This window comes from Antechinus flavipes, chromosome 2, assembly GCF_016432865.1.
Source record: "Antechinus flavipes isolate AdamAnt ecotype Samford, QLD, Australia chromosome 2, AdamAnt_v2, whole genome shotgun sequence".
NCBI classification, from domain to species: domain Eukaryota; kingdom Metazoa; phylum Chordata; class Mammalia; order Dasyuromorphia; family Dasyuridae; genus Antechinus; species Antechinus flavipes.
Window position 1 is genome coordinate 325,151,927 of NC_067399.1, and position 27,810 is coordinate 325,179,736.

General features: G+C 34.6%; 1 protein-coding gene across 1 annotated transcript in view; it reads right to left on the bottom strand.

Moving 5' to 3' along the window:
- ATG14 (autophagy related 14) overlaps positions 1 to 27,810 on the bottom strand; it is a 55,488-nt gene that overhangs the window by 23,436 nt on the left and 4,242 nt on the right. Inside the window, exons 2-4 of the mRNA XM_051977710.1 lie at positions 6,716 to 6,778; positions 3,300 to 3,345; positions 2,393 to 2,474 (exon numbers count right to left, since the gene is read on the bottom strand). Coding sequence (XP_051833670.1) covers positions 2,393 to 2,474; positions 3,300 to 3,345; positions 6,716 to 6,778 — 191 coding nt within the window. The remainder of the gene's footprint in view (positions 1 to 2,392; positions 2,475 to 3,299; positions 3,346 to 6,715; positions 6,779 to 27,810) is intronic.

Here is a 27,810-nt window from a genome sequence, read left to right on the forward strand (position 1 = left end):
TTTCAAGTTACTTTTATCTCAAATCAAATTCTGTGAACAACAGAAATTTTTAAAAATTCAATTTTTAAATTTTTAGTTCCAAATTTTCACCTTCCCCCTGCTCTACTAGACTATTGAAAAAGCAAAATACAAAACAAAAAAAATTACAAAGTTAGAGTCACGCAAAATAAATTCTTGCATTAGCTCTGTTCCAAAAAAAGAAAAGGAGAAAGAAAACAAAGAAAGAGAAGAAAACATACTTCAATCTGCACATAGCAGATCAGCTCCTTATATGAAAACGAATATCATTTTTCACCCTGAATAATTTGGAATTAAGAGAGATCTGTATTGGACAGCTAAGTGGCATAGTGTATAAAGTGCCAGGTCTGGAGTCATTTTCCTAAATTCAAATCTGGTCTTAGATACTGCCCAGCTCTGTGACCCTGAGCCAGTCACTTAACCCTGTTTGCCTCAGGTTCCTCATCTTTAAACTGAGCAGGAGAAGGCAATGGCAAACCATTCCAGTATCTTTGCCCAAAAAAACCGAGATGGGATCATGAAATGCCAGACATGATTCAAATAGCCACAGAAGAAGATAGTTCTTTCACTATAACAGATAAGTAGCTCCTCTAATTTATAGTCTTAAAATTTTCTTAAACACTGACAAAGTCAATAGAATCAGAGGCAGGACTTTGTATTCCTCAAATTGGCTAGTAAAACTACTTGAACTTGCAGGATATTTTTTTTAAAAACACACAATGAAAATCACTTTTGCCATCTGAAACCACTGAATTCTCATGTTTAGTTCAATATGGATTTCTGATTGCCTTGCATGCAGAAGGAACTTTACAGAAATTGTTTCAGTTGGATTACTTTTACCTTTCTTTTTGCATTTGTCAACAACATTGTTACTCAAGTTAGATATCTCCAAATGTTGGGATTTTCTGTTCTCATTTTACTTGTTTCCTTTTAGGCTATTTAATTTAATCTTATGATCTTAACTTTGTCCCATTCTTTAATTTACTATCCCTAGACATTTTTGTGATAGCTACTTTATTTCTTATTATAATTTAAAATTTAGGATAGTGGCCATTCTAATATCATAAGCACTTTATAACTCTGATTATGCATACTTCAAGCCGTTGGAGATGTTAAATTCCTTTTTTCTTTTTCTGCATACCAGTGGTTATCCAATCTTAATGAGGTTTCTTTCTTTTTCTCCTCAATACCAACTGATAAATACCTTTGATATGTCCAACACTAAATAAAGAGCCAATGCCACTTAAGACGATTTGGGTTCAAATTCTACAAATCTTTGATACATTGAGTCAAAATGCCAAGAAATCCTGGGAAAGTCACTTATTCTTAGTGCTACAGGCAACTTTCTAAGACTAAGTTGCAGAACATGTAATTTTGAATAGTGAAGGAAATTTCCTCACTGAAATTCGCCACACTAATGGAAACTTAAGTTCAACAAACTCCCTATTTCAGTGGTCATACCATGACTGAAAATTTTCTCATATTAGTATTATGTCATATGGACAAGTTATATAGATAGGCCTCATTAAACCTTAACTTTAATGTAAGCTTCTAGGAGAATCAAGACTCCATTGTATTCACATTCTATAGAATCCTAGCAAACTGGGTCATTCGCAAATATCAAGAAACAAATGAACAATGTTCAACAAATTGATTCCATAAGATATAGATATAAAACTGAGGTGGACCACATTTGTGGTGACAGGATCACAACACATGATGCTCTTTTAGGATCTCTGAAATTTCCTTATAAACTTTTTTTTTTTTTTTAATGACAGAACAATCCTACTTTTACAAAAACATTTCATGGGACATTAGAATTTCACAGCTAAGGGATCCTTGAGAGATTGTCCAATTCAATCCGTACCTGAAAGAAATCTTGACTACAACAATTTATTCAATTTATTCAAACTAGAACTGAGTAGACAATTTTTAAATCATTTTCCCTGTTCTATGCAACCATATGCTAAGTCTTAAATAATAATCTAGAAGTCTACAGAGATCTATGGGATGAATTTGCAAGGACAAATTATGAAAAAAAAGAACTGTGGCAAAATGTTTGATCATCTGGTATGAGCAGGACCCATGCCTCTTTGCTGCCTACCCAGATTTCAAGCTGCTACTTTTTGTCTTTTCTTAATTTTCTTTACATATCATTTTGGAGGAATAATGAGGAGGTGATTTTTGACCAGGATTTTGTACTAGATGGCCTTTAAGGTCATTTTCAATTCAACTTGTTGTAATTACAATCACCTCAATCAAAATATCTAGATAACCAGAACATTTTACCAAAAAGGGAAGGAGAATATACCACTTGAGTTTGTCTTTTAAAAGCAAGTCAATTTTGACATAATATTAGGGTTAAAATCCTTACTTCTTGTCATTTCTTCATTTCCTTTATATATTGTTTGTTTCAGCTGTTCAATTCTCAATTTACAGGACATTATTTTCCATCTCTGAAAAAATAACACATAATAAATATTTGATAAGTTCAAATCTTATGATGAATAAAAATCTCTTAATTTGGAAATGATTCTTCTTAAACAAAATTTCCCAAAATGGAACAAGTCTCAGGTGGCTGGAGTATTTCTGGGGAATGTTAAAATCTCCCAGCTATTCAATATCAGATACTCTATAATAAATCAAATAAGTTTTACTGAAGTTGAGCAGCCATCCTCTAAAATCAAAAAAGTTCCATATTTTCAAAGATAAGGACAATTACAGATACATTAAAAATATTTTTAAAAGACAGTTCTACACAGAAAATAATCATTAAAAAAGTATTTTACACTTAAAAAGCTATTTTATACTAAGTAGCAACTTTGAAAAAACATTTATTAGTTACAAGAGATTATAGCAAAATGGTCCGGGAATCGAACACCAATAGCTCTAAATTTTCTCTCTCTGTAAAGAACAGGAAAACTCTTTAGTGAAGGTTGATAAATATTTGAAAAGTAACTCAAACATTTATTTTGATTTAGAAGGAAAATGTATGATAAACCACTCAAGAAGCTATGTTGAAGTTTCTGTTTGTTTTTCTTTTTGCTAAACAATCAAATATGTAAGAAAAACATTCAGTGATAAAAACACAGCTGATTCCCTTGTAGAAAGAAAGCTCTATCCTGATTTAAAAAAAAGAAAAAGCCTTGAAATATGAAATCTCAAATTTAAAGGATTATAAAAATTAAATTTTTAAAAATAAAATTTAAAGGATTATAAAAAATTAAATAAAAATTTTCATTAAAAAAAATAAAATTTGTTTAAAAATGTCCACAACTCACCAACTGATCTGTTATCCACTTTCCTTCCATAATGGCCTTAAGCACACTATAAAGGAGAAAAACAAACATTAACGTCAACTATAAAATACTATTTTACCAGAAGGAAGCAGATTTTTTTGAAAGAAGAACATTTTTTATGTTTGTAGCAGTTCTATAAGAAATGATGAGCAGGCTGGAAAGACTTAGATGAACTGATGCTGAATGAAGTGAGCAGAACCAAAAGAACACTGTACATAATAGCAACATAATCATGTGATAATCAACTGTGATGGACTTGGCTCTTCTCAGCAGTGCAGTGTTTTAAGGCAATTCCAATAGACCTGGGATGGAAAATGCCATTGGCTTCTAGAGAGAAAACTATACAGACTAAACGTGAATCAAAGCATAGTATTTTCACTTTTTTGGTTGGTTGGTTTTTTTCTTTTTTGTGGTTTTTCCCCTTTTTGGTTTGATATATATATATTTTTTGTACAACATTACAAATATAAAAATATATTTAAAACAATTGTACATATTTAACCTATATCAGATTGCTTGCTGTCTTTGGGAGGGGGAAGATAAGGAAAAAAATTTGTAACACAAAATTCTTATAAAAATGAAAGTTGTATATATTTCTACCATGTTTAATATATATTGGACTACTTGCCATCTAGGGGAGGGCATGGGGGAAGGAGGAGGAATTGGAACATTTGGTTTTGCAAGGGCAAAACTGTAACAGAATACTTGATCATTTGGTATGAGAAAGAGTCAAGAATTGTCCATGCATGTTTTGAAAAATTAAAATACTATTAAAAAAAAAAACCCAACCTTTTTTGTTTATTTTTTCTGCAGTGGAGCCTAGAACAGTAGAGATTCATTTGTATAAAATTTTCCTCCCTGGTCACATTCTCCTCCCAAAATCCTTTGTAATCCCCAGCTCTCATCTCTCTCACTTATCCCCCTCCTTTCCAACTTTCTCTTATTAAAAAGGTGTCACCTGCAATACTAATTCTCTTTGACCTACTAGATAAACTTCTTCCCATTAATTTACTGAGCAGTTTCTGTATGTAAGCAAATGAAAAGCTAATAAATTGACAAGTATTTTAAGTGTTTTAACAGTCTAAAGTGACACAAATAAATTTTTTAAAACTTTTTAAAATTAAAGTTTTTTTATTTTCAAAACATATGCAAAGAGAGTTTTCAACATTCAAGCTGGCAAAACCTTGTGTTCTGGAGAGCAATCTGGAATTATGCCCAAAAAGTTATCAAACTGTGCATACCCTTTGATCCAACAGTGTTACTTCTGGGCTTATATCCCAAAGAAATACTAAAGAAGGGAAAGGGACCTGTATGTGCCAAAATGTTTGTGGCAGCCCTGTTTGTAGTGGCTAGAAACTGGAAATTGAATGGATGCCCATCAATTGGAGAATGGCTGGGTAAATTGTGGTATATGAATGTTATGGAATATTATTGTTCTGTAAGAAATGACTAGCAGGATGAATACAGAGAGGCTTGGAGAGACTTACATGAACTGATGCTAAGTGAAATGAGCAGAACCAGGAGATCATTATACACTTCAACAACGATACTGTATGAGGATGTATTCTGATGGAAGTGGATTTCTTTGACAAAGAGAGCTAACTCAGTTTCAATTGATAAATGATGGACAGAAGCAGCTACACCCAAAGAAAGAACACTGGGAAATGAATGTAAACTATTTGCATTTTTGTTTTTCTTCCCGGGTTATTTTTACCTTCTGGATCCAATTCTCCCTGTGCAACAAAAGAACTGTTCGGTTCTGCAAATATATATTGTATCTAGGATATATTGCAACATATTTAACATATATGGGACTGCCTGTCATCTAGGGGAGGGAGTGGAGGGAGAGAGGGGAAAAATCGGAACAGAAGCGAGTGCAAGGGATAATGTTGTAAAAAAAATTACCCTGGCATGGGTTCTGTCAATAAAAAGTTATTATAAAATAAAATTAAAAAAAAAAAATCAAAAAAAACCCCAAAAAACCCACTTTGTGTTCCAATTTTTTTTCTCCCTCCCTTTACCCCACCCCACCTCTTACTGACCAATTTTTAAACTGACCAAAAAAAAAAAAAAAAAAGATATCTTCTTCAAAGCAATTACTTTGGGAGGATTTTTCCATAATCTAGAGATGGTATCATCATTCAAAACATTTCTGGAACGCCTTTTTAAAAATTCCTTTGAAAAAACCTTCAGCAAACATCATCTCTGGAATATGTAGAAGATTGGCAAGTTGCTAATATTTGAAGATGGATTTATTTTTGGAACCAAAAGTCATTTCAAATTATAATGAAGAAGACAAGTAGTGATGTGGAATCAAAATCAAATATGGGATCAAAACAAGGAATAAATATAAAATTGGCCCATCCTTATGAAAGAAATGTCAAGATCATCAATGATTTACAATTTTTTGAATTTGCAAAAAATACAACAGTTTTCTGAATTCAGAAAAGAGAGATATTAGGCTAGAAGTTTTCCATGAACAAACACTCAAGTTGGTCCTTGAAGAATGGAGAGGATTTGGACAGGTGAAAAATGGGTAAAGAATATCATGAGGGGAAAACATAAGCAAAGGCACAAATATGCAAAAACTGAAAAGGTGTTTGCCGACCGAGGGATTCTTAATGCTTTTTGAATGTTATGGATCCCTATGGCAAGCTAGTAAAAAGCCTAAGAACAATGCTTTTAAATGCATAAAATTTTGCTGTTTAGTTATTTTGGTATCATCAATTCTTTGTGGACCCATTTGTAAATTTCTTGGCAAAAATTCGGGAATAACTTTCCATTTTCTTCTCTAGCTCATTGTACAAATGAGGCAACTGAGAAAACAGGGCTAAGTGATTTATTTGCCCAGGGTTACACTGCTAGTAAGTGCTGGGGCTAGAAAGACCTAGTGATTGTTCCATAAAATAAAATACAAACCATTATAATGTCAACCATTTATTCTGTAATATAGTTATAGAATTATTATTAAAGAGACCAGTACCCCAATTTAAGGAACTCTTAGTAGACTAGTTTAACTGAAGACAAATATTTAGGTAGGAAATTAATGAAGATAAGGTTGGAAAGATAATTGTGATTAGCCATCACTAGCTTTTGCTTAATAACCCTCAAATCATTCTGAGACCTGCTGCTATGCTACACATTTACCACTGTTTCTACCAGCATCCTACAACAGACATGATTCTAAGATTTACTAGGTGTCCAATCTTTCTCCCAATTAAAGTCTTTAGAGAGAGAGAAACATATTTTGATCCCACTTCCCCAAATACACACTTCTGGGAATGGGTAGCGAAAAACCATTTTTTCCAGATCAACCACTATCACATTCAAAAGGCACATCTGCATATCATGTAACATATATAAATGGCAAATGGATACTCTGCAAATAACCAACTTACTCTTTTCGGAATTCATCCTGCTTGCTTTTAAGATGGCTTAACCTCTCCTTCTTGTCTACAAACCTGAAAAAAACAAAAAACAATTGTTCTGTTTTATATACTTTCTAAGTTTAAAAAAGTAAATGAACTATTAAAAGCTGATAATCTCAGCAATTTCATCTTAGAAAAGATTATATTAAAAGTAACTAAATTTGTTATATGATCCAAACCACTACTAACACCTCAAGTTTACTTTATTAAGGGATTCAATATTTTCCACTCAAAAAAGATTTAAGTTCATAACAATTCTAATTGAATTAGTTTCTATAGTAGGCACATCAAAATAAAAAAATCTAGATTGAAAGAAGGGTTCTAATTTATATTGAATTAGTCATTGAAAAGAATTATGTTTAAGCTTAAAAAAAAAAAAAGAGAATTTAAAGGGATATTTTATGGCACATATTGGACCAACATGGTAAATAGGTTTCCCCAGAGAATATGCCTTAAAAATTTCGAAGTACTAAACAAAATACCTATTCTATATACATCACCAACAACGTTCAACAGCAAGAGATACCAAGAGGAATTCCATTTAAAATAACTGTCAATAGTATAAAAACATTTGGGAATATGTTTGCCAAGGAAAATTCAGGAACTATCTGAACACAGATAAAAAAAGTCAGATCAAAAGAACTGGAAAAATATCAAGTGCTCTTAGATAGGTCTAGCTAAATATAATAAAGACGACAATACTACCTACTCTATTTATTTAGTGCTATACCAATCAAACTCTCAAGAAACTATTTTACAGATCTAGAAAAAAAATAAAATTCATCTGAAAAAACAAAAGATCAAGATTTTCAAGGGAATTAATGGAAAAAAAAATGCAAATGAAGGTGGCCTAGCTGTACCAGATCTAAAACTATATTATAAGGCAGGGGTTACCAAAAGCATTTGGTATAAGCTAAGAAATAGACTAGTCAATCAGTGTAATAGGTTAAGTTCACGGGACAAAAACTGCTGGGAAAACTGGAAACTAGTATGGCAGAAACTAGGCACTGACCCACACCTAACACTGTATACCAAGATAAGATCGAAACGGATTCATGATCTAGACAAAGAACGATATTATAAACAAATTAGAAGAACAAAGGATAGCTTACCTCTCAGATCTATGGAAGAGGAAGGAATTTGTGACCAAAGAAGAACTGGAAATCATTATTGATCACAAAACTGGAAAAACATTTTTATATTCAAAGGTTCTGATAAAGGCCTCATTTCTAAAATATATGGAAAAGTGGCTCAAATTTATAAGAATTCAGGGCATTCTCCAATTGATAAATGGTCAAAGGATATGAACACTTTTCAGATGAAAAAATTGAAACTATTTCTAGTCATATGAAAAGGTGCTCCAAATCAATATTAATTAGAGAAATGCAAATCAAGACAATTCTGAGATACCACTACACACTTGTCAGACTGGCTATGATGAAACAAAAAAATAGTGATGAATGTTGGAGGGGATATGGGAAAACTGGGATACTGATACATTGTTAGTGGAACTATAAACGGATCCAACCATTCTGGAGAACAATTTGGAACTATGCTCAAAAAGTTATCAAACTGTGCATACCCTTTGATCCAGCAGGGTTTCTATTGGAATTATCTCCCAAAGAGATCATAAAGGAGGGAGAGGGACTCACATGTGCAAAAATGTTTATGGCAGCCCTTTTTGTAGTGGCAAAAAACTGGAAATTGAATGGCTGCTCATCAATTGGAGAATGATTAAGTTGTGGTATATGAATGTTATGGAATATTATTGTTCTATAAGAAACGACCAGCAGGATGATTTCAGAGAGACCTGGAGAGACTTGCATGAACTGATGCTGAGTGAAATGAGCACAACCAGATCATTATATACAGTAACATCAATATTATATGACAATCAATTCTGATGAATATGACTCTTTCCAACAATGAGATGACTGATGCCAGTTCCAATGATCTTGTGATGAAGAGAGCTATCTATACCCAGAAAGAGGACTGTGGAAACTGAGTTTGGTTCACAATTTAGCATTGTCACTCTTTTTGTTGTCATTTGCTTACATTTTATTTTGCTTCTCATCTTTTTTTCTGGTTTGACTTGATTTTTCTTGTGCAGCAAGATGATTGTATAAATATATATGCATATGTTATATTTAACATATATTTCTACCATATTTAACCTATATTGGACTACTTGTCATCCAGGGGAAGGGATGGGGTAAAGAGGGGAAAAATTGGAAAACAGGGTTTTGCAAGGGCTACTGTTAAATAATTGTCCACGCATGTCTTGAAAAATAAAAAGTTTCAATAAAGAAGAAAAAAAAATAAAAACTAAACCTATATCAGCCTAAAAAGCAAAGCTTTTTAATTAACAGGCATCAACAAGATTTTATATATTTTTATAGTCAAATGCTTTAAAAGCTTTTGAAATCAGAATGATTTCAAGGTAGAAAATTTCAACCTAGATGACCTCTCAAAGTTTAGAATAAACTCCATGATTCTATGAATCACCTTGTAGCCAATATAATATAGAAATTCAGTTGTTTTAAGTCTAAAAGTACATGGTTCCCAGTTCTCCAAGATCTTAAAATATGTTAAAAATATTAAATATGTCAAATATCAGGAAAAAAAGACTTGTGATATCCAATAGAAAGCAGAATACTATAACTGCCAAGTAACTTTGATTGGATCCAATTAATAGCATTATGGTAATTTTAATCATTTATTTATTGAATATAAGACAATATGAAGAGAGAATCATGCTCTAAGACAAATAGACCTGGGTTCAAGCCCTATCTCTCACATAACAGCTTTCTGACTATGGCATATCACTTACCTTCTTTATAGGCAACTCTCAAGACTTAAGTTTTGTAAAGGTGTTACAATGTTGGGACTTAAAATTGAGAAAATCTGAGTTCAAATCGAGCCTCAGATGTTAGCTGTGTGAGGCTGAACAAGACATTAAACTTTCTGTCTCATTTTCTTCATTTGTAAAATAAAATAATAACATGAACCTATCTTTCAAGGTTACAAGTAAACTGTAAATAAATTTTAAAGAACTATATAATGCTATCATAATCATCATTTAATTATCAATCTGTTTGCAACCCATCTTTCACAATAGCTACTCACTTAAGCACAAATCTAACCAAATCAGTCCCCTAACTCAGAAATATTCAGTGGCTCCCTTACTTTAGGACAAAAACACAAACTCTTAAAACTTTTAACACTTAAGCCCTCCTCAATCTGGCTCTAATATATTTCTCAAGAACTACTTCACATTATTTCTCATCATGTACTCTATATTCTAATCACAATGGCCTACAGCTACTCCCCAAATGTAACATTTTAGCTCTGTAGACACCAAAGTTCTTCTCTCCACTTCTCAGGAGGTTCAGTTCAGCCATGTTTCCCAATTTTCTTCTATTTTATGCTCTTCTCAAGTAATCTTATGTTCACTCTTCTGTGTATCTCCACTTTGATCAGGAACTGTTTTTTTGTTTTTACCTTTGTATCTACAGTGCCTTGCACAACGTAAGGGTCTAACAAATGTTTGTTGCATTCAACTCCTGACAGACACTTTTGTGATTCAAACTTATTCTTGTGCCCAGATGTACCCTACTGCACCTTGCCTTCCTCGAACTGTTTTTCTGAGTTTGCACAACTCAGGGTGTCCTCATCACTGAAAATGAATAAACACAGACCAACCCTCTGGCATAACTAGCACCTTAATACTTATCTCAGGTTAGTCAACAATACAATGCACGATATCCAGGGTGTCATTGCTTAATATCAGGAGCCAATTACTTCTGAATTTGGGATTTTGGCTGATTCGTCTCATTATACACTATATAAAATGCCTATACGGACAGTCATCATTTTGACTTATGCCAGCCAAGGCAGTTAGCTCTAAGCCAGCTGTTCCTGACAATTTTCCAGCTGGTTAATCCAGCCTTAGAATCAATCAACAAGCATTTATTAAGCAGTCTGAGCCAGACATGTTCTAAACGTTGAGTATTTATATAGCACTTTTTAAGTCTGTAAAGCTCTTTACTTGTCATCTCACTGCTGAGAGATGGAGTATCCTGTTCAAGGAAAGTTAGGAGACTTGTGTCCCTGGATCAAAGGGTCCTTGTTAGGGGAATAAGCTGTAAGACTGAAAAAATAGGAGGGGACCAGGTAATGGAGGGTTCTGAATTCCAAAAAGCTTTGGTAATAACAGGAAGCTAAGGGAGTTTACTGAGTAGATTGGACCTAGACTTTAGGAAAATTACTTTAGTGACTGAACGTAGGATGGTTTGAAATGGGAAGAGACCTGAGATAGGCAGAACCACAGACAGACAACTGCAGAGGTCTGAGATGATGAGGCCTGTACTAGAGAGGTGGCAATGTCAGAGTGGAAAAGGAAGCTTATTCAAGAAATGTTGCAAAGGCAAAATCAATAGGCCTTGGAAATAGCTTGGATATGGGAGGTGAGAAAAAGTGAGGAGTTCAGAAAGACTTCAAAGTTTCAAGCTTGAGATGGTATTGCCTTTTATAGTAATGGGGAAGGTAGAAAAGTTAAGTTAAAATTTAGGGGAAAAAGATAAATGGGTTCTGGTTTGGACTTAATGAATTTAAGAAATCTACTAGATATGCAATTTGAGGTCTCTTAAGATGGAAGGTCAACAGAGAGACTGGGACAGGGAAGGTAGATTTGAGAATCATCAGGATACTCCCTGTACAACAAGTGAACTGTTCGGTTCTGTAAACATATATTGTATTTAGGATATACTGCAACATATCTAACAAATATAGGACTGCTTGCCATCTAGGGGAGAGGGTGGAGGGAGGGAGGGGAAAAATCGGAACAGAAGTGAGTGCAAGGGATAATGTTGTAAAAAAATTACCCTGGCATGGATTCTGTCAATATAAAGTTATTATTAAATAAAATAAAATAATATATATATATATAAAAGAGAGAATCATCAGGATAGATGGACAATTAAATCCATGAAAGCTCATGAGACCACCAAATGAAGTTATAGGGAAGGAGAACAGAGTTCAGGAAAGAATCTAAGGGATCCTAGGGGAATTCTGAGTTAAGATGCATAGTCTGCAGGAAAATACAGCAAAAGAAACAAAGGAGAGGTCTAAGATAGAAGGAGAATCCAGAGAGATGAATGGAAAAACCTAGAGAGAAGAGATTATCAAGGAGGAGAGTATAAAGGCTTCAGAAAGGTCAAGGAGAATAAGGATAAAGAAAAGATCACTGAATTTGGCAACTATGAAATCACTGGTAACTTTGAAAAGAACAGTTTTGATGGGATGACAAAGTCAGATATCAGATCTGAAGGAGTTAAGATGTGAGGAGAGAAAGTGAAGGCCTTCTTATGATGCCTTTTCAAAGAGTTTAGCTACAAAGGACAGATGAGAAATAGGACAATAGATAACTGAGAAGGAAGGATCAAATGAGAGTTTTTCAGAATAGGGGAGAATAGGTATGGTTGTAGGTAGCAGAAAATAAGCCGGTTTAGAGAAAGAAATTGAAATTAAGTAAAAATGGAGGTGATAGTCTGTTGGAAGAGATAAGATGGAACAAGGAGTTCATCATGTCAAACAAAGGTAAAGGAAGAGAGAGAGAGAGAAGGGGCATCTGAGTGACAAGAGAAGAGGGAGTTCACAGTGAATGGCTTCAATTTTTTTTTCTGTAAAATATGAGGTAAAGTTCTCAGCTAAGAGAGTGAAGACGGGGGTGGGAGTAGAGCCATGGGAGGTTTGAGGGCAATGAAACAGTTGGAAGGGCTGCAGAGAGTAAATCAATAAGGGAGCTATAGTAGTATTGCCTAGCAGCAGTGAAGGCCCAGTTGAAATTATGTAACAATTTCGTAATGAATTCAGTGGAAATGGTCTGTGATTTTCTCTATTTTCATTCAGCAGAAGAAAAGACAATAAAAGATGGGTCTGATCTATGGCTGAGACTTGGTGGGACATAATCAGAAATATATGATAAAAGGGCTGGGGATTTAAGATGGGACACTGCAGAGTGGAGCTGGTTCACTAAGATATGGAAAAAAGGAGAGTGGAATAGTGTAAGGAAGGGAGAGAATTAAGGGATGAAGGCATTGTAGATGAAAAATAAAGTTTTGTAAGGAAGGCAGAACAGGAAGTGAAATTCAATAGATTATGGTAAGATAAGGGGATTTCAGAATTTTTTAAGTATGGAAGAGGTACTTTTGTGGGTGGTGGCAAGACTGAGGGCATGGATTTAGAACTATGCTCAAAAAGTTATCAAACTGTGCATACCCTTTGATCCAGCAGTGTTAGTACTGGGCTTATATCCCAAAGAGATTTTAAAGGGAAAGGGACCTGTATGTACAAGAATGTTTGTGGAAGCCCTTGTTGTATTGGCCAGAAATTAAAAACTCAGAACTCTCAGAAACTAAGTGGATGCCCATCAATTGGAGAATGGCTGAATAAAATGTGGTATATGAATATTATGGAATATTATTGTTTGGTAAGAAATGACCAACAGGATGATTTCAGAAAGGCCCGGAGAGACTTACATCAACTGATACTAAGTGAAATAAATGAGCAGGACCAGGAGATCATTATATATGTCAATAACAATACTATATGATGATCAATTCTGATGGATATAGCCCTCTTCAACAATAAGATGAACCAAATCAGTTCCAAAAGAGCAGTAATGAATTGAACCAACTACACCCATCGAAAGAACTCTGGGAGATGACTATGAACCACTACATAGAATTCCCAATCTCTCTATTTTTGTCTGCCAGCATTTTTGATTTCCTTCACAGGTTAATTGTACCTTATTTCAAAGTCTGATTCTTTTTGTATAGCAAAATAGCTGTATGGCCATGTATACATATATTGTATTTAACTTATACTTTAACATAATTAATATGTATTGGTCAACCTGTCATCTGGGGGAGTGGGTGGAGGGAAGGAGGGGAAAAATTGGAACAAAAGGTTTTGCAATTGTCAATGCTGAAAAATTTCCCATGCATATATCTTGTAAATAAAAAGCTATAATAATAAAAAAAAAAGAAAAAAAAAGACTGATAACATGGCCACCTTTGTATGTGACTGAGGTGAGGTGAAAGAGTAACTCATGAAAGTAGGTTAAGGAACAAAATGGTTAGGATATTTAAGGGAGAATTAGTATGTATAATGGAGTCTCCTAGTATGAGAGCAGGCGTTGTGAAGCAGAGAAAAACTGTAACCCAGGCATCAAACTCATTTAAGAAGGGCTATGATCTGGGGGCAGGGGGACTATAAACAACTGCTCCCAGAATTCTGTTTGTATGGCATGCGTGAATGGCATGAACCTCAATGGTAGAGAAATTGCTAAATGAAAGAGGACGAGAGAACCATGAAGTGACGATGGCAAGTAAGGAGTATGCTAACTTCACAGCCTTGACTAGTGGGCCGAGAAAAATAGGGGAAGGTACAGCAGGTACTGGAAAGGGTGACCAAAGAGGCTATGTCACTGGGGAGAGCCAGATTTCAGGATGAGCTAAGAGATGGAGGAGCGAAAGAGAAAGAGATTTTAAATAAAGGAAAACTTTTTTGCCTATGGAAGAGGCAAGGATGAAATCACATTGGGGTGGGAGGGTTGACGGGCACATGAAGTGGGTGGTAGGGGGTGTGGAATGAGGTTAGAATAATGACCTATTGGAGTTCAGAGTCACTGGGATGAGAAGGATATGCAGAGATTTTGCTCAACCATACATGTTTGTAACATGGCTTTTATTTTTTCATTATCAACTGGGATATTACATGTATAATGGTTATATTTCTTACCTTCTCAATGGGTAAGGGAGTAATAAAATGGAACTTTTTTTTAATGTTAAAAAGATAAATAAAAATTTTGAGTTGGGGTAGATGATAGAATGCAGATTTTTGCTGATTGAAAAAAAGTAATTTTATTAAAAATATTTTTTATATTCCCAATTCTCAAAAGGTAAACTATTACATAAAAAGACTGCTCTAAGTAACTAATAGGAAAATAGCTAGAAAGAAATGAGAGAATATCTTGGAATTTGATTTTCCAAAAAGTGTCTTATATAACAAAACATAACTCATCTGGAAAAACAGAACATATATTATATTGTTATTCAGTCATTTTTCAGTCATGTCCGACTTTTTGTGGTCCCCATTTGGGTCTGGGGGGTTTGGGAAGGAGGGAAAGAAGAAACAGGAGTAGTTTACCATTTCCTTTTCCAGTTCATTTGACACATGAGAAAACTGAGGTAAAAAGGATTAATGAAGTGTCTAGAGTTGAACTGCTAGTTAAGTGTCTAAGGCAAGATTTGAACTGAAGAGTAAGGAAACCAGATACTCTATCCATTGCCTGTAATATGATACAATGGAGGAAAAAAGTTATCTTTGATGGAAGAGGACTCTCTAGCTTCCTAATGAAAAGACCAGAGAGTTTTATTATAATCTTGGAAATACAAACGTAAGAGGCAATAGAAAGAAAATATCTGAGCTACTAGAAGGGGTGAACTGATAAAAATAACTCTTCAAAATCCCATGATCTTTAAAGATGACAGAATTAACAAAGCCAAAGGTCACTGGGGGGGTAGGATGGGAAAGAGTTCATTTGGCTGTTATTGTTTTTTAAATATATATATTTTTTAATGTTTAAAAACATTTTTTTACAAAGTAAATTGATTTTATTTAAAAAACAGTAAGAAAAAAGGAAAACAGAATGACTACAAAGCAAAACAAAAGGAGAACATATATATGTATATATGTGTTTATGTATATATTAGTAGAAAAAATTATATTCATGAATGTTCATCTTTTCTGTATTTCCTTATAAATTACTTGTTTTTTGCCTTTTTTTTTTTTTTTACTTTATCCTTTTCCCCTCTTTCATCCTCCCTCCCCAAGAGTTGCTATAGTTAAAACACATTTAGGTATACATGAGTACATATATATAGGTACACACGTGCACACACACAAACACACCCTTTCCTATTCTTGCTAACTCTGCTTTGATTCTGCTCTTTAACTTGCCTTGCTATTACTTAACTTCTCTCTCCTCCCTGCCCTTTTCTCTTCCCTGTCCCCCACCCCATTTCTTTATAGATTTTGGAGGGTATTATACCTTTCATGGTATTTTTGTAGTGTTGCCTATTTAACTCATTTCCTATATGAATAGGTTTTCAGAACTACCAGCCCACCTCCCCCCTCTAATGTCTCTATGTCTACTCGGTATACATTTCCCCGTAAATAATTTGTACATGTTGCATTCCTTGAAATTAATTTTTTTGATTTGGTTGACAGAAAATTCTGAAAATCAGCAAATTCACTAAATGTCCACCTTTTTTCTCATTCAGAATTATTAATAATTTTACTAGATATGAAATTTTTGGCCTCAGTTTAGTTGATTGTTGGTAGATGTGATTCCAGGACCTGTGATCTTTTATTGTGGCTGCTAAGTATTGTACAATTCTAATTGTAGCTCCAGCATATTTGAATTTTTTTTTTGTTTATAGCAATTTTTTTTTTTGATCCAGGGGTTTCAAGATTTGGCAATAAAATTCCCATGTGCTTTTCAAAGAATCCTGCTGAAGTGGTAATTGGTAGATTTTTTTCTATTTCTACATTCCCCTCATGTTCTATCACTCTGGGACAAATTTCTTGTATCAAGGTTCTTTTGTTTTGTCACAACTTTCAGGCAGTCCAATGATTCTTACATTTTCTCTTCTTGATCTCTTCTCTAGATCTGGCATTTTTCTTATATTTCACATTCTGTTCTATTTTCTCATTAAAAAAAAAAATCTGTTTTGTTATTTCTTGGTCTTTCATAGCTTCACTGGCTTTCTCTTGCCCAACTGGAATTTTCAAAGAATTATTTTCATCTTTGAGATTCTGTATCTCCTTTTCCAGTTGGTTAACTTTTTTTTCATAATTTCCTGTTTTTCTTGGATTTTTTTTAAAGCTTTTCCTCAATGTCTCTCATTTAATTTTTAAATTCCTTTTTTTTTTTGAGTTCTTCTATAAATTCTCTCTGGGCAGGGAACCATTTCCCATTACTCTTTGGGATGAAAGCTTTTTTTACTTCAGTGTCCTCTGAAGATGAACCCTTCTTCCCTTTCCCATAGTAAGTGTCTATGGTTGGGTTCTTTCTTCTTTGCTATTAATTTTTTTTTTTTTTAAATAAGGGATGTTAGTGTAAATACTTCTAATGGGGTGTGGGGAGGGAATGGTGTCTCTGGCTTCACCTCTGACTTTCTCCTTTTGATCTAGAACCCCAAATCTCCTCCCTCCTGCAAGTGCCCACAAGTCACCACCATTTCTACCCCATTTTTGCACTCACTGGGTCCCTTCTCACCGAGGACTGCATCTCAGCAGCATAGCTAGGAATATATCCACACATGGTTCAGATTCCCTCAAGTCTTCCAGGACTCAGATCCCTGACTTCTCAAGCTGTCAGTATGTGAAAGTCTCTTGGTTCCTGTTGAGGCTCTAGTAACATCCACTTGCCTCAAGGCTCCCCACTACATATTTCTGTGGAGCTAACTGGGAGCACTTCACAGGGGCTGATTTCCCAGACTGGAGCTTTCTTCAGATCTACTAGAATCGAACCAGAAAGACCCCCTGTTCTGCTCCAATCTTCTAGATTTTTTACCAGTCTATGTTCATTCTGAGGAGCAAATCTGTTTTATTTGTGGGGGAAATCTGAAGAGCCTGAAATTTACAATCTACTCCACCATCTTCCCAGAATCCTCCCATTTGGTTGGTTTTAAGAAATGAAAAAAGAAAAAGTAATTTATTGGAGAAGTTCTTTCTCATAATTGGATTGCCTAATTATATTATATGAAGAAAGGGAAGATAGCTCAAGAACTTCACTATTACCAGGCCAGATAAAAGAATGCTGAATACACACATAGAAAATTTATTACAGAAACCCCTTAAATTCAACTAAGAAACACTCCCCCTTTCCCAGGAACAGGGAGAGTGATAAAAAAGAATAGTCATTGTTGTGCCACAGTTCTCTTTTAATGTCCTGACCCAGTTTCCCTAATAGTTCTATTCAGTTAATCTGCCTCAGGTTATAACCATTCCCTCTTAATGTTATATCTTATTTCTCAGGCTATAATCATTCCCTCTTAATGTTTAACGGGACAAAGGCCTTTATCCATTTTAGACATCATTAGACTATCAGGAGCCTCTCCTGTATCTTCCCCCATTACATCATCCTAGGTGCCTGCCTCCATTATGTCATCTTCATCCTAGGTTCCTCCCCTGAGTAGGTCATCCCCATCCAGGTACCTCCCCCATTATATCATTGTTCTTGTAACCTTATAAAAGAATTTTGTATCTGACATTCACTGCTGGATTCTTGGAGAGTCTCATTCAGCCCTGGGACCAAACCATGAATCCACTTTGATCCCAGTAAATCTCTCCCTTTCAAATAAAATATTAAATTGTTCTCTAATCTCTACCCTGCCTCAGTTTCTCCAGCATGACAGTCATAAGCAAAACAAACTTTAACTTGAAAGACTGAATCTTTAAGGTGGGTGAGGAGGGGAGAGATGTGGCATGATAGCTTTAAAAAGTAAAGAACACAAAGTACAAGAACCAGTAAAATTGGGGTCTGGGCTAATTCAGAAGAGAAGGTACTGAGAAATTGGAATAAACTATGTCATTATATAGTTTGTGAATATTTCTTCTCTTTTATCACCTTTTATAAAGAAGAACAAAAGCTAAAAAAGAAAAAAAAAGTTTTAAGAGGTTATGATGAAGGGAAATGCACAAATGACAGTTGTAAGAAAATAGACATGCATTTATTTATTTGATTTCTAGTTATAAAAATTGGGAGAAAAGAAACATAAATTAGAAAATTGAAACCCTCAAGGATATCAAGGAATAATCAAGAGTGAAGATTAGGTACACTTCTTGGGGGCAGTGACTTCGGTAATGAAGGATGGTGACTTGAGATTTGAAAATAATCTTTTGTTCTTTGTCCTCAGCCCTCCTATTACCTTCCCCCTTCTGGAATGGAAGCTCCTTCAGATTAGGTAGGGATTGGCTATATAATAAGAGGTGGAGATTCATGTCATGTAACTTCTGTAACATCCAATTAGTGGAGAATCAGGGTGATACAAATTGTGTCCCCCTTGACTTTTGGGGGAAAGCAATGAGAATTAATTCTGAGAAATTCTCCTTTGGGAGAGGCCCGCCCTCAGGCAATCAAGATAAATGGTTTCATTCACTTGGAAATCTATTGAGTTGAATTAGCCCAGTACTACTCCCAGTAGCTCAAACTTAAGTGGTCTCATTCAGTTGGAGATCTGGGCCTGATATTCCTATTGAGTGGTTTAAAATTCCAAGATAAGTATTCTCTTTTCAACTGGAAATCTAGGCCTGGGGCATTGACAACATTGAGGAATTCTCATTCAATTTTGAGTGGAAGCTCTGGCTTCAGACCCCTAATAAAAGACAACTCTGAACTTCAAATCTTCGAAACAGGAATTTGCTTTGCTTTCTTCTTGGCACAGCTACCTGCCAGGATTCTTGCTCAAGCTGCCTGCCAGGATTCTTGTCCACTGTGAAGATATTCTCTTCTCAGTGTTAACCTTTGCCATTTTTTCTGACAGGACCTTTCCACTAAGAAGTCTATGTCTTCCTAGCAAAGCTGGCTTCTCATTGCCAATAAAAATTCCCTTTTGCCTCAGATTTTGGGTTTGAATTCTTTCATATTGGACCTGTGCCAACCAGAAGGGATTCCCTACCTCAATTCTCACACCTCTCTACTACCACTAGCACCGTGTCAAGGGGAGGGGGAACTGTGCTTCAGGACAGGAAATAAAATGCTATTTTTGGACATGGCATCTATTCTTGCAAAAATGTAAAATAAATTTTTCCTGCAATCGATGAGTCAGTGGCGTTCTTACAACAACCATAACCATGAAATGAGAAGGCAGCAAAATGGATTAGAAAGCAAAATCAAACCATGTTATTTACAAGAAATACAGCTTTTGGTCCTTTCAATACAGTTTTTGGTCATTTCCAAATCTAGCCATCTTTCTCCTACCCCTGGGATCCTGGAGATTTATAAATGAACATTTGCATTTTCTTGCACAGAGCCTAGGCTACTACCAATTTCCTGGACATTTTCCTTCCACCTGCCACTACTTCTTACTTCATGTGTTGTCTTTATTAATATTTGATTGCCTTGAGTCCCCTCAAGGATTGTCTAGTTAGCTCCTAGGATGCTTAGCACATTTAGCTTAAATGCCTTTTTACTCCTCCATTTACTCATGACTTAAACAAAGACTAACACAGGATAAAAAGAAAGTACCAGGAAAGAATTTAGTATGCTGCAGATGAATTAAAAAAAAAAAATTGCCAGATTCCTGAACCACTAGTCCTGAGCCAGAGTTCCCCTGTCTAATCCTGTGGACTGCTCTCCATCTCAGCATATTCTGAGATTGCTAGGCCTGAGCCAATTCCAACCCTTCCCTCCAGATGAAAAGCAAGAAAAGCAATATGGTACAGTGAATAGGATGATGGACTCTTCAGACACTAAATAGTTATGTGAGCCTGAGCAAGTCACTTAACCACTCCGAATCAGTTCCTCCTAATTTGGTGACCTATAGGATCCCCTCCAGTTTTAAATCTATTAACCTATAATTTTAGATAAGGCAACACAATAAAGTTGTGATTAAATAGAGTTAGCAGATTATTTAAATTAAAATTAAATTATTAGAGATTAATTAAATTAGAATTAAAAGAGATTAGCAGAAAAACATTATGCTTCAAGGCCCCCAAGCATAAAAAGATCATTATCAATTACTTTAAATAAGTTATCATTTACTTTAGATAAAAAATAAAGGGCACCAAGAAATAGCATCTAAGTACTTATGGAAATATTTAATCAAAATAACAGGAAAAAATAAACATTACTAGTTGGTGAACTCAATGTGCTTCTTTCTGGCAACAATTTCACCAAAAACAAAAACAAAAAAGGAAATGATGAAAGAGTAAACCAAAACTTTTAGGATGGAGTCAAACAGTTATTAAGGGAAATTTTCTCTCTCCAAACATTTTTATCAACGAGAGAAAGATCAGTGAAATGGAATACAACTAAAATACTAGAAAACCAACAAATCAAAAAACTCACTGAATTAAGAATGAACTAATAATTTATATTGATAAAATAGTTAATCTGAAAAAATTGCTAAAATAAATTTTTTTAAATTAGCCACAGATATTAACAATTATTTTGTTTAAACTATTCCAACAAAACTGATAACCTACAGCAGTGTATAAATCAAGATAACAGAATAAAATAATTTAGTAAATTTTACATCTTTTTATACATTTAAAAAACTTTTTAAAATGCAATGTATTCTCCTTGTGTTGCACTCTCTTATTTTTCATGATCTGGTATTGAGTTCACAAGATTTTGACATGTATTCTTTTTTTAATTCATCAAACCATATATTTCCTCAGGTACTTTTGAATCAATTTTAAAAAACCTAACTTTGCTTATAAACATAATTCAATAGCGTTGGAATTGAAAAGATTAAATCCCATTAAAAAAAGCTGTCTGTAGCTTTTTAATGGGATTTAATCTTTTGAATTCCAAGACGGCATTGAAGCACGTTTATATCCACCTCCTGTATGAATTTCTTAGTTTTTCACACTGATATGATATAAAGCCATACTGTAAGCATATGCCATCATCATTTAGGAATTTCCATAATTCTCAAATAATTATGCTTCTCAATATTATCAATATAGTTATTAGAGTTCACCAACTCTTCAATGGAAATAAGACTTTTGGTCCTAGTAGAAATAAAAAGAAAAAAATCCTTGAGGCTTTTGGGGCAGTATTTTACTGCCACATACATATCCAATGAAAGGGATCTAATGAAAATACATAGCCAAATTTTACAGACCCAGTTGCTCTTTTGAAGTAGTACTGGGACAGCCTTGAATGCCAAGGAGAATTTAATCTAAAAATTCCTTTTTATCAATATTCACTACTTCAGTTTTGTGTTGCCTTGCCCATAGCAAAAGTCTTTTCTTCATAGTAATGATTAATATACCTATGTTTGTTTTTAAATGGTTTTCTTCTCAGCTCTTCCAAATTCATGCCATCTAAGCCCATCTCTACAGGAAACAGGAATAATTCTTCCAGAAGCAAGATTCCTCTGAAGATTGTTCCTTGTACCAAGAACTTAAGAGCTCTTGCAATAATTTTTCATTTTTGGTCACTCTTTTGCACTTTGGTACAATTAATATTGTTTCATTGTGGGACTGTTTGATCCTTGAAAGGTCTAATTCCCCACATCATCAGCACTAGTCATCACAGACTGTATTCCAATTTAAGAGCTAGAACTTTTCATATTTCCTTGGAGTAAGGGCCATTCTTAAAAACTACAGAATTGCCTCAAAAAATAGCAATAAAATGCATTTGCATGGCAAAATTAATATTCAACTAATGTAGTCCTATACCTCACAGAATCTGTAATGCTTGAAGGCTTTTAAAAGGCCTTTAATTCAACTTCCACATTTTAATGATGAAACCAAAGTCCAAGGGAATGAAACAACTTGCCTAAAATCACTTAGTGACACAGGACTCCTGTGTCTCTACCCTGAATCTCAACTAAAAAGGGGAAAATAGTTCAATCTGTTTTCATCTGGTCAAGGTAAGATATTCTATGTCAGCCTAATATCAACAGAAACAAGAATTCGTGACCACTGATAACCCAGAACATTTTCAGACTGGAAATTTTTGCTTGTCCCAAAAGTAATTTATACAGCATTATATACAAAAAGAAAATAACTAGATTAAAAATGCAAGAAATCGAGAATTGACATTGCCAAATCTCAGAAAAAAGAATTTGAATAAGTTATAAAGGAATGCTTAAAGAAAAAAACCTTAGGCACTTATGAATTTACAGAAGAATTCTTTGAAACATTCAACAATTAACTTCAATATAAAATAAACTGTCAAAAAAAGGGGAAAGTATTCCTACCAGAATTTAAGAAATGTGAAACTATTGTCCACACTAAAGACAAAGCAGAGAAAGTAACCTATAGAGTAATATTACTAATTAAGACTGATACTAAAATATTAGCAAATATTAGCAGTCTATAACAACATATTAAAAAGATTATAAAGAACAATAAGATAGGCATGATAGGGTCTGCAAAATTATGCAAATTATAAACATTCCCCATCAGACTGCACTCTGTTGGACTTCATCATGCCTCCAGGAACCTCTCTACTTCCTGCAAGATCACAGTTTTGTCAGTTACTGCCTGTTTGAACATAAACAGATAAGTTAACAGGGAAAATGAGATAGAAATGTGCCCTCCATATATATATGTACTAAATGGGTTCAGGCATCTGTAAGTAAATTTTGTAAAACAAAGATAATAGATTCTATGGAATGTGAGGAGGCCATGGAACCATAATACAACAAACCTGAGTAGTTCAAGAGAGAAATCAGAATTCTAAGATCAGAATTGATGCTCTGCACAGCAACAATAATGGGCAAAATAGAAAAACTAGAATCTGAAATGGCAAGTCTCACCAAAGAAACAAAAGAGAGGATATGCTGGGAGTAAGAAATATAGAAAAGCAAAACACAACTTTAATTTTCTCACTATGAAAGCAAAAGATACTGATCTTCAAAACAGGATGCGTAGAAACAACTTAAGGCATAGGTTTCTGGGATGAATACAAGTCAAAAAAAACCTTAACACCACAATAAAGAGCACTACTAAGAACTTGTGAACATAGAAAATGAAATTCCAATTGAAAAAATTCACAGATCACTTTCAGAAAACAAACAAAAAAACTAAGGGTAGAAACTCCAAGACACAGAGTGGTTACATTGAACAATTCAATTAAAAAAGCAAGTTTTGCAAATAATCAAGAGAAAAACCTTCATAAAACAAAATTAAGGAAACTCGATACAAGATTATCCTGAGCCCACCAAAAAACAAAGGAAAATAGCACATCATTTTCTGAAAAGCAATGGAGCTTAGCATGCAGCCCAGGATGACTTACCCTGAAAATCTGAATGTAACATTAAATTTAAAAAGATAAATGTTCAATAATAAAGAAGTATTTTGCACTCCTCCCCCCCCCCCCCGCCCCAGTCAGAATTTATTTGCTTCTCAAGCACCCTAAACAACAAAAATGTAGGAGGAATGAACAGATGTGGTAGACAAGGACCCTAACAGCCACAAACTTATTGCAAAAAAAAAAAACTTCTACAAAAAAACAGTTGAAGAAGGAAGTCTAATATAAGATAATAGTGAACAGTTCAGTCTTGGGCACTGTGTACACAACAACTTGCCTACAGATGAATCAAAAAATTTTGGTGAGATTATATTACAACATGAGAGTACATAAAATGGGAGAAGGGGAGAAGAATAGAAGTTTACAGAGTATGTGATATATATAATGTACTGGGGTCAAACTGATGCAATGCAGGGAATGCAGTAACCTTCTTATTATCTAAAAAAGAGCCTACATAAAAATGGATGATGAGGAGTGGGATAAGACTGAAAAGGAAGGGGAAAGAAGACCTTGCTTTGGTGGTGGAAGAGAGTTCTAATAATGACTACTCTTGTGGGTAAAGAGAGATGACCTGTGAAAGGAGGTGGGAACCTTATGCTGAGCATGGTGTGGAAGATGGTGCTTGACAAGATCACTTGTCCACTTGTCCTATGAGAGGTGTGGGAGTGGAAACACCTGGAGGCAAAGGTATCTGGGGGAGGGGGTGAACATGGACCCAAAAAACTTCTGAGGTAACCCAGGTTAGGGCAAAGATCAGGCGGGACTAGTCCTGGTGGTCCAGGAGGGACCCTATTATGGTGTAGGTGCAGTGTCCTCTCTTACATTCTTCTGGGAATGGGGGAAAATGGAAAAGAAATTCTCAGGAAAAGACCCTACATGGCAGAGGCAGAAACTATCCACAAGGAAGAGCCTAAAATGGCTAAGATATCTTGGAAGTTTTGATTATACATGAGGAATACTGAAACTAGAGAAAGAGCAGATAATTATAGGGTTCATGAATCAGAGAATGAGGGGGGAAAGGGAGAAGAAGCGTATAATTAAATGAACAAAATAATGTAAAAGAAAATAGCACTAAAAGACTTAAAAATTCAAATTAAAGCAGACAAATCCTGATCTAAGAAATATGAATAATGAGATATACCTTCCTTCTCTCAGATTCTGAACTCTGTGAAAGATGGTGAAATTTAGGTGCAGAATAAGGTATATGTTGTCAGCTCTGATTAATGTCAGTGTATTTTATTTAATTGTACTTTATTACTAGAGAGATTCTTTTAGAAAAGAATGATATTACTAACAAATGTCAGCATTACTATTTTTTAAAAACCAATAAAACTTTTTTTTTAAGTTACTTGTGACAACAAATTGGAAATTGTGATGGAAACTGTGATGAAATACCTTTGCTATAAGAAATGATGAGGAAAATGGTTTTAGAAAAATATGGTAAGACCTGAACTGAAGCAAAATGAAATACGAAGAACTGGGAAATCACTGTGCATGGTAACAGCAATGTTGTAATGGACTTTGCTACTCTGATAACATAGTGAACTAACATAAAAAAGGATCATAATGAAAAATGCTATCCACTTCTAGAAGGAGAATAGACAAACTCCAAGTGCAAACTGCAATATAATTTTCTCACTTTCTTTGTTTTGCTTTTTAATTTTTTTGGGAAATATATTTTACATGATTTTACATATATAACTGATATATTGCTGACCTCAGTACATGTGGAAAGAAGTGAATTTGGGATTCAAAAAAAAAAAAAAAAAAAAAAGGCCCAAATAAATAAGGAAAATTAAAGTTATCAACAGACCAAATAACCAATTTACTTAAGACATGTCCTACTATTTTAGAAGGTCAAAGCAAACACAGTTGAAAAAGACTGCTATGGCAAGGGGAGATCTAAAACAGTGGAGTACAAGCACAAGCTCCCCACCCTAAAAAATCAAACCAACCAACCAAAAAAACCCTCCAAAACCCAACTCCTCTTCCAAACAGATCTAGAAAATGAATTAACCCCAGCTAGTTGGCACAGTGGATAGAGTATCAGTCTTGAAGTCAGGAGGACCTGAGCTCAAATCTGGCCTCAGACACTTAACACTTCCTAGCTGTGTGACCCTAGACAAGTCATTTAACCCCAATTTCTTTAGCCAAAAAAAAAAAAAAAAAAAAGAAAGAAAGAAAGAAAAAAAAGAAAATGCATTAACCCAAATTTTGCTCAGGAAATCTAAGAAAGTCTTATGATAAATTCTATTTCCAGCTTAGGTTGACACAAGGAGATATAATTAAGTCTTTGGACACTGCCATCAGGGAGATCTGCAGAGTTTGGCCAGGATTTCGCTGAGGATTACCTAGAGTAGGTAAAGCAAGGACAGTCTGTCCACTAGGGCAAAAAAGAGGTCCATAAAGAGGAGCCAATGGAAATAGGTACCAATTGGCAACTTGGTCGCCTATAAATCAGTTCCAGGAACAGACCTGGTATCCTTTGAAATTCCTATTTTGGTTATTTGGTGACAGAGATGCTCAAGACTGACCTCCTTAGCTTCCTTTAAGTCACAACTAACATCCTTTTACTGGTAACTTTCCCCAATGCCTCTTAATTCTAGTACCTAATTATATTCCCTATTTATCCTGTATATAGCTTTCTTTATAAATATTTGTTTTCATGTTGTCTCTCTCATTATAATGTAAGCTCCTTTAAAGCAGGGACTATCTTTTGTCTCTTTTTGTATTCTCTGCACTTCGCACAGGGCTTGAAGCTTAATAAAGCTCTACTGACTGTTAAAATCATCTGATCTAACTAGACAAATTCTGGTAATGGTTCTGTTATGCCTTCTATAACATTGAGAGAGAAGAATGGAAAGAGAAACCAGAATATCTGGAGGAGGGAGGAGGAAAGAAAAAGGAACATTAGGGTAAATTGGGTAAATTATTACACGTAAGAATTTACAAGTAGATGTTTATGCAAATAAAGGGAGAAAGGGGAGCAGCTGATACTTGAAATACTTATTGAATATTTTAAACATCCTTAGAGTATGTTTTTCTTAAATGACCAGCAAGGTGAATACAGAGAGGCTTGGAAAGAATTACATTAACTGATGCTTAGTGAAATGAGCAGAACCAGGAGATCATTATATACTTTAACAACAATAATGTATGAGGATGTATTCTGATGGAAGTGGATATCCTCCACAAAGAGAAGATCTAATTCAATTCCAATTGATCAATGATGGACAGAATCAGCTACACCCAGAGAAGGAGTACTGGGAAATGAATGTGGACTAGTTGCATTTTTGTTTTTCTTCCCAGGTTATTTTTTACTTTCTGAATCCAATTCTTCTTGTGCAACAAGAGAACTGTACGGTTCTGCATACATATATTGTATCTAGGATATACTGTAACACAGTTAACATATATAAGATTGCCTGCCACCTAGGGAAGGGGGTGGAGGGACGAAAGGGAAAAGTCGGAACATAAGTGAGTACAAGGGATAATGCTGTAAAAAATTACCTGTGCATATGTTCTGTCAATAAAAAGTTATAATTTTTTTTAAAAAGAGTATGTTTTTCTTAGGACTAATTCTTCCCTTAATCTACTTTCTCTCTAATAGCCATTTCTTCCCATTCCTTACTATTTCCCTATTGAGTATAATATATTTCTGTATCCAGTTGTGTGTGTGTGTGTGTGTGTGTGTGTGTGTGTGTGTGTGTGTGTGTGTATTCTCAAAAGGGGATGGACAGATAAAAAATTTTTTTTAAAAATTATTTTAAAAAGAGAATATTAGGACAATCTGGTTCCTTGTAATGAAAAAGAAATATAATTCTAGATTTTTTTTTTCCTCATCAGGAATACGATCTACCATGTACCTATCTTCAAAACTCAAATTTCCAGCAGAGTGAAGTCAGCATTTTCCATACTCTTTTATTTCTGGATTATCTCAATGTTCTTAGGAAATGAAACTTAGCTCCATTTCAGAAAAACACAGGAAAAATGGCCAGGGTAGAAT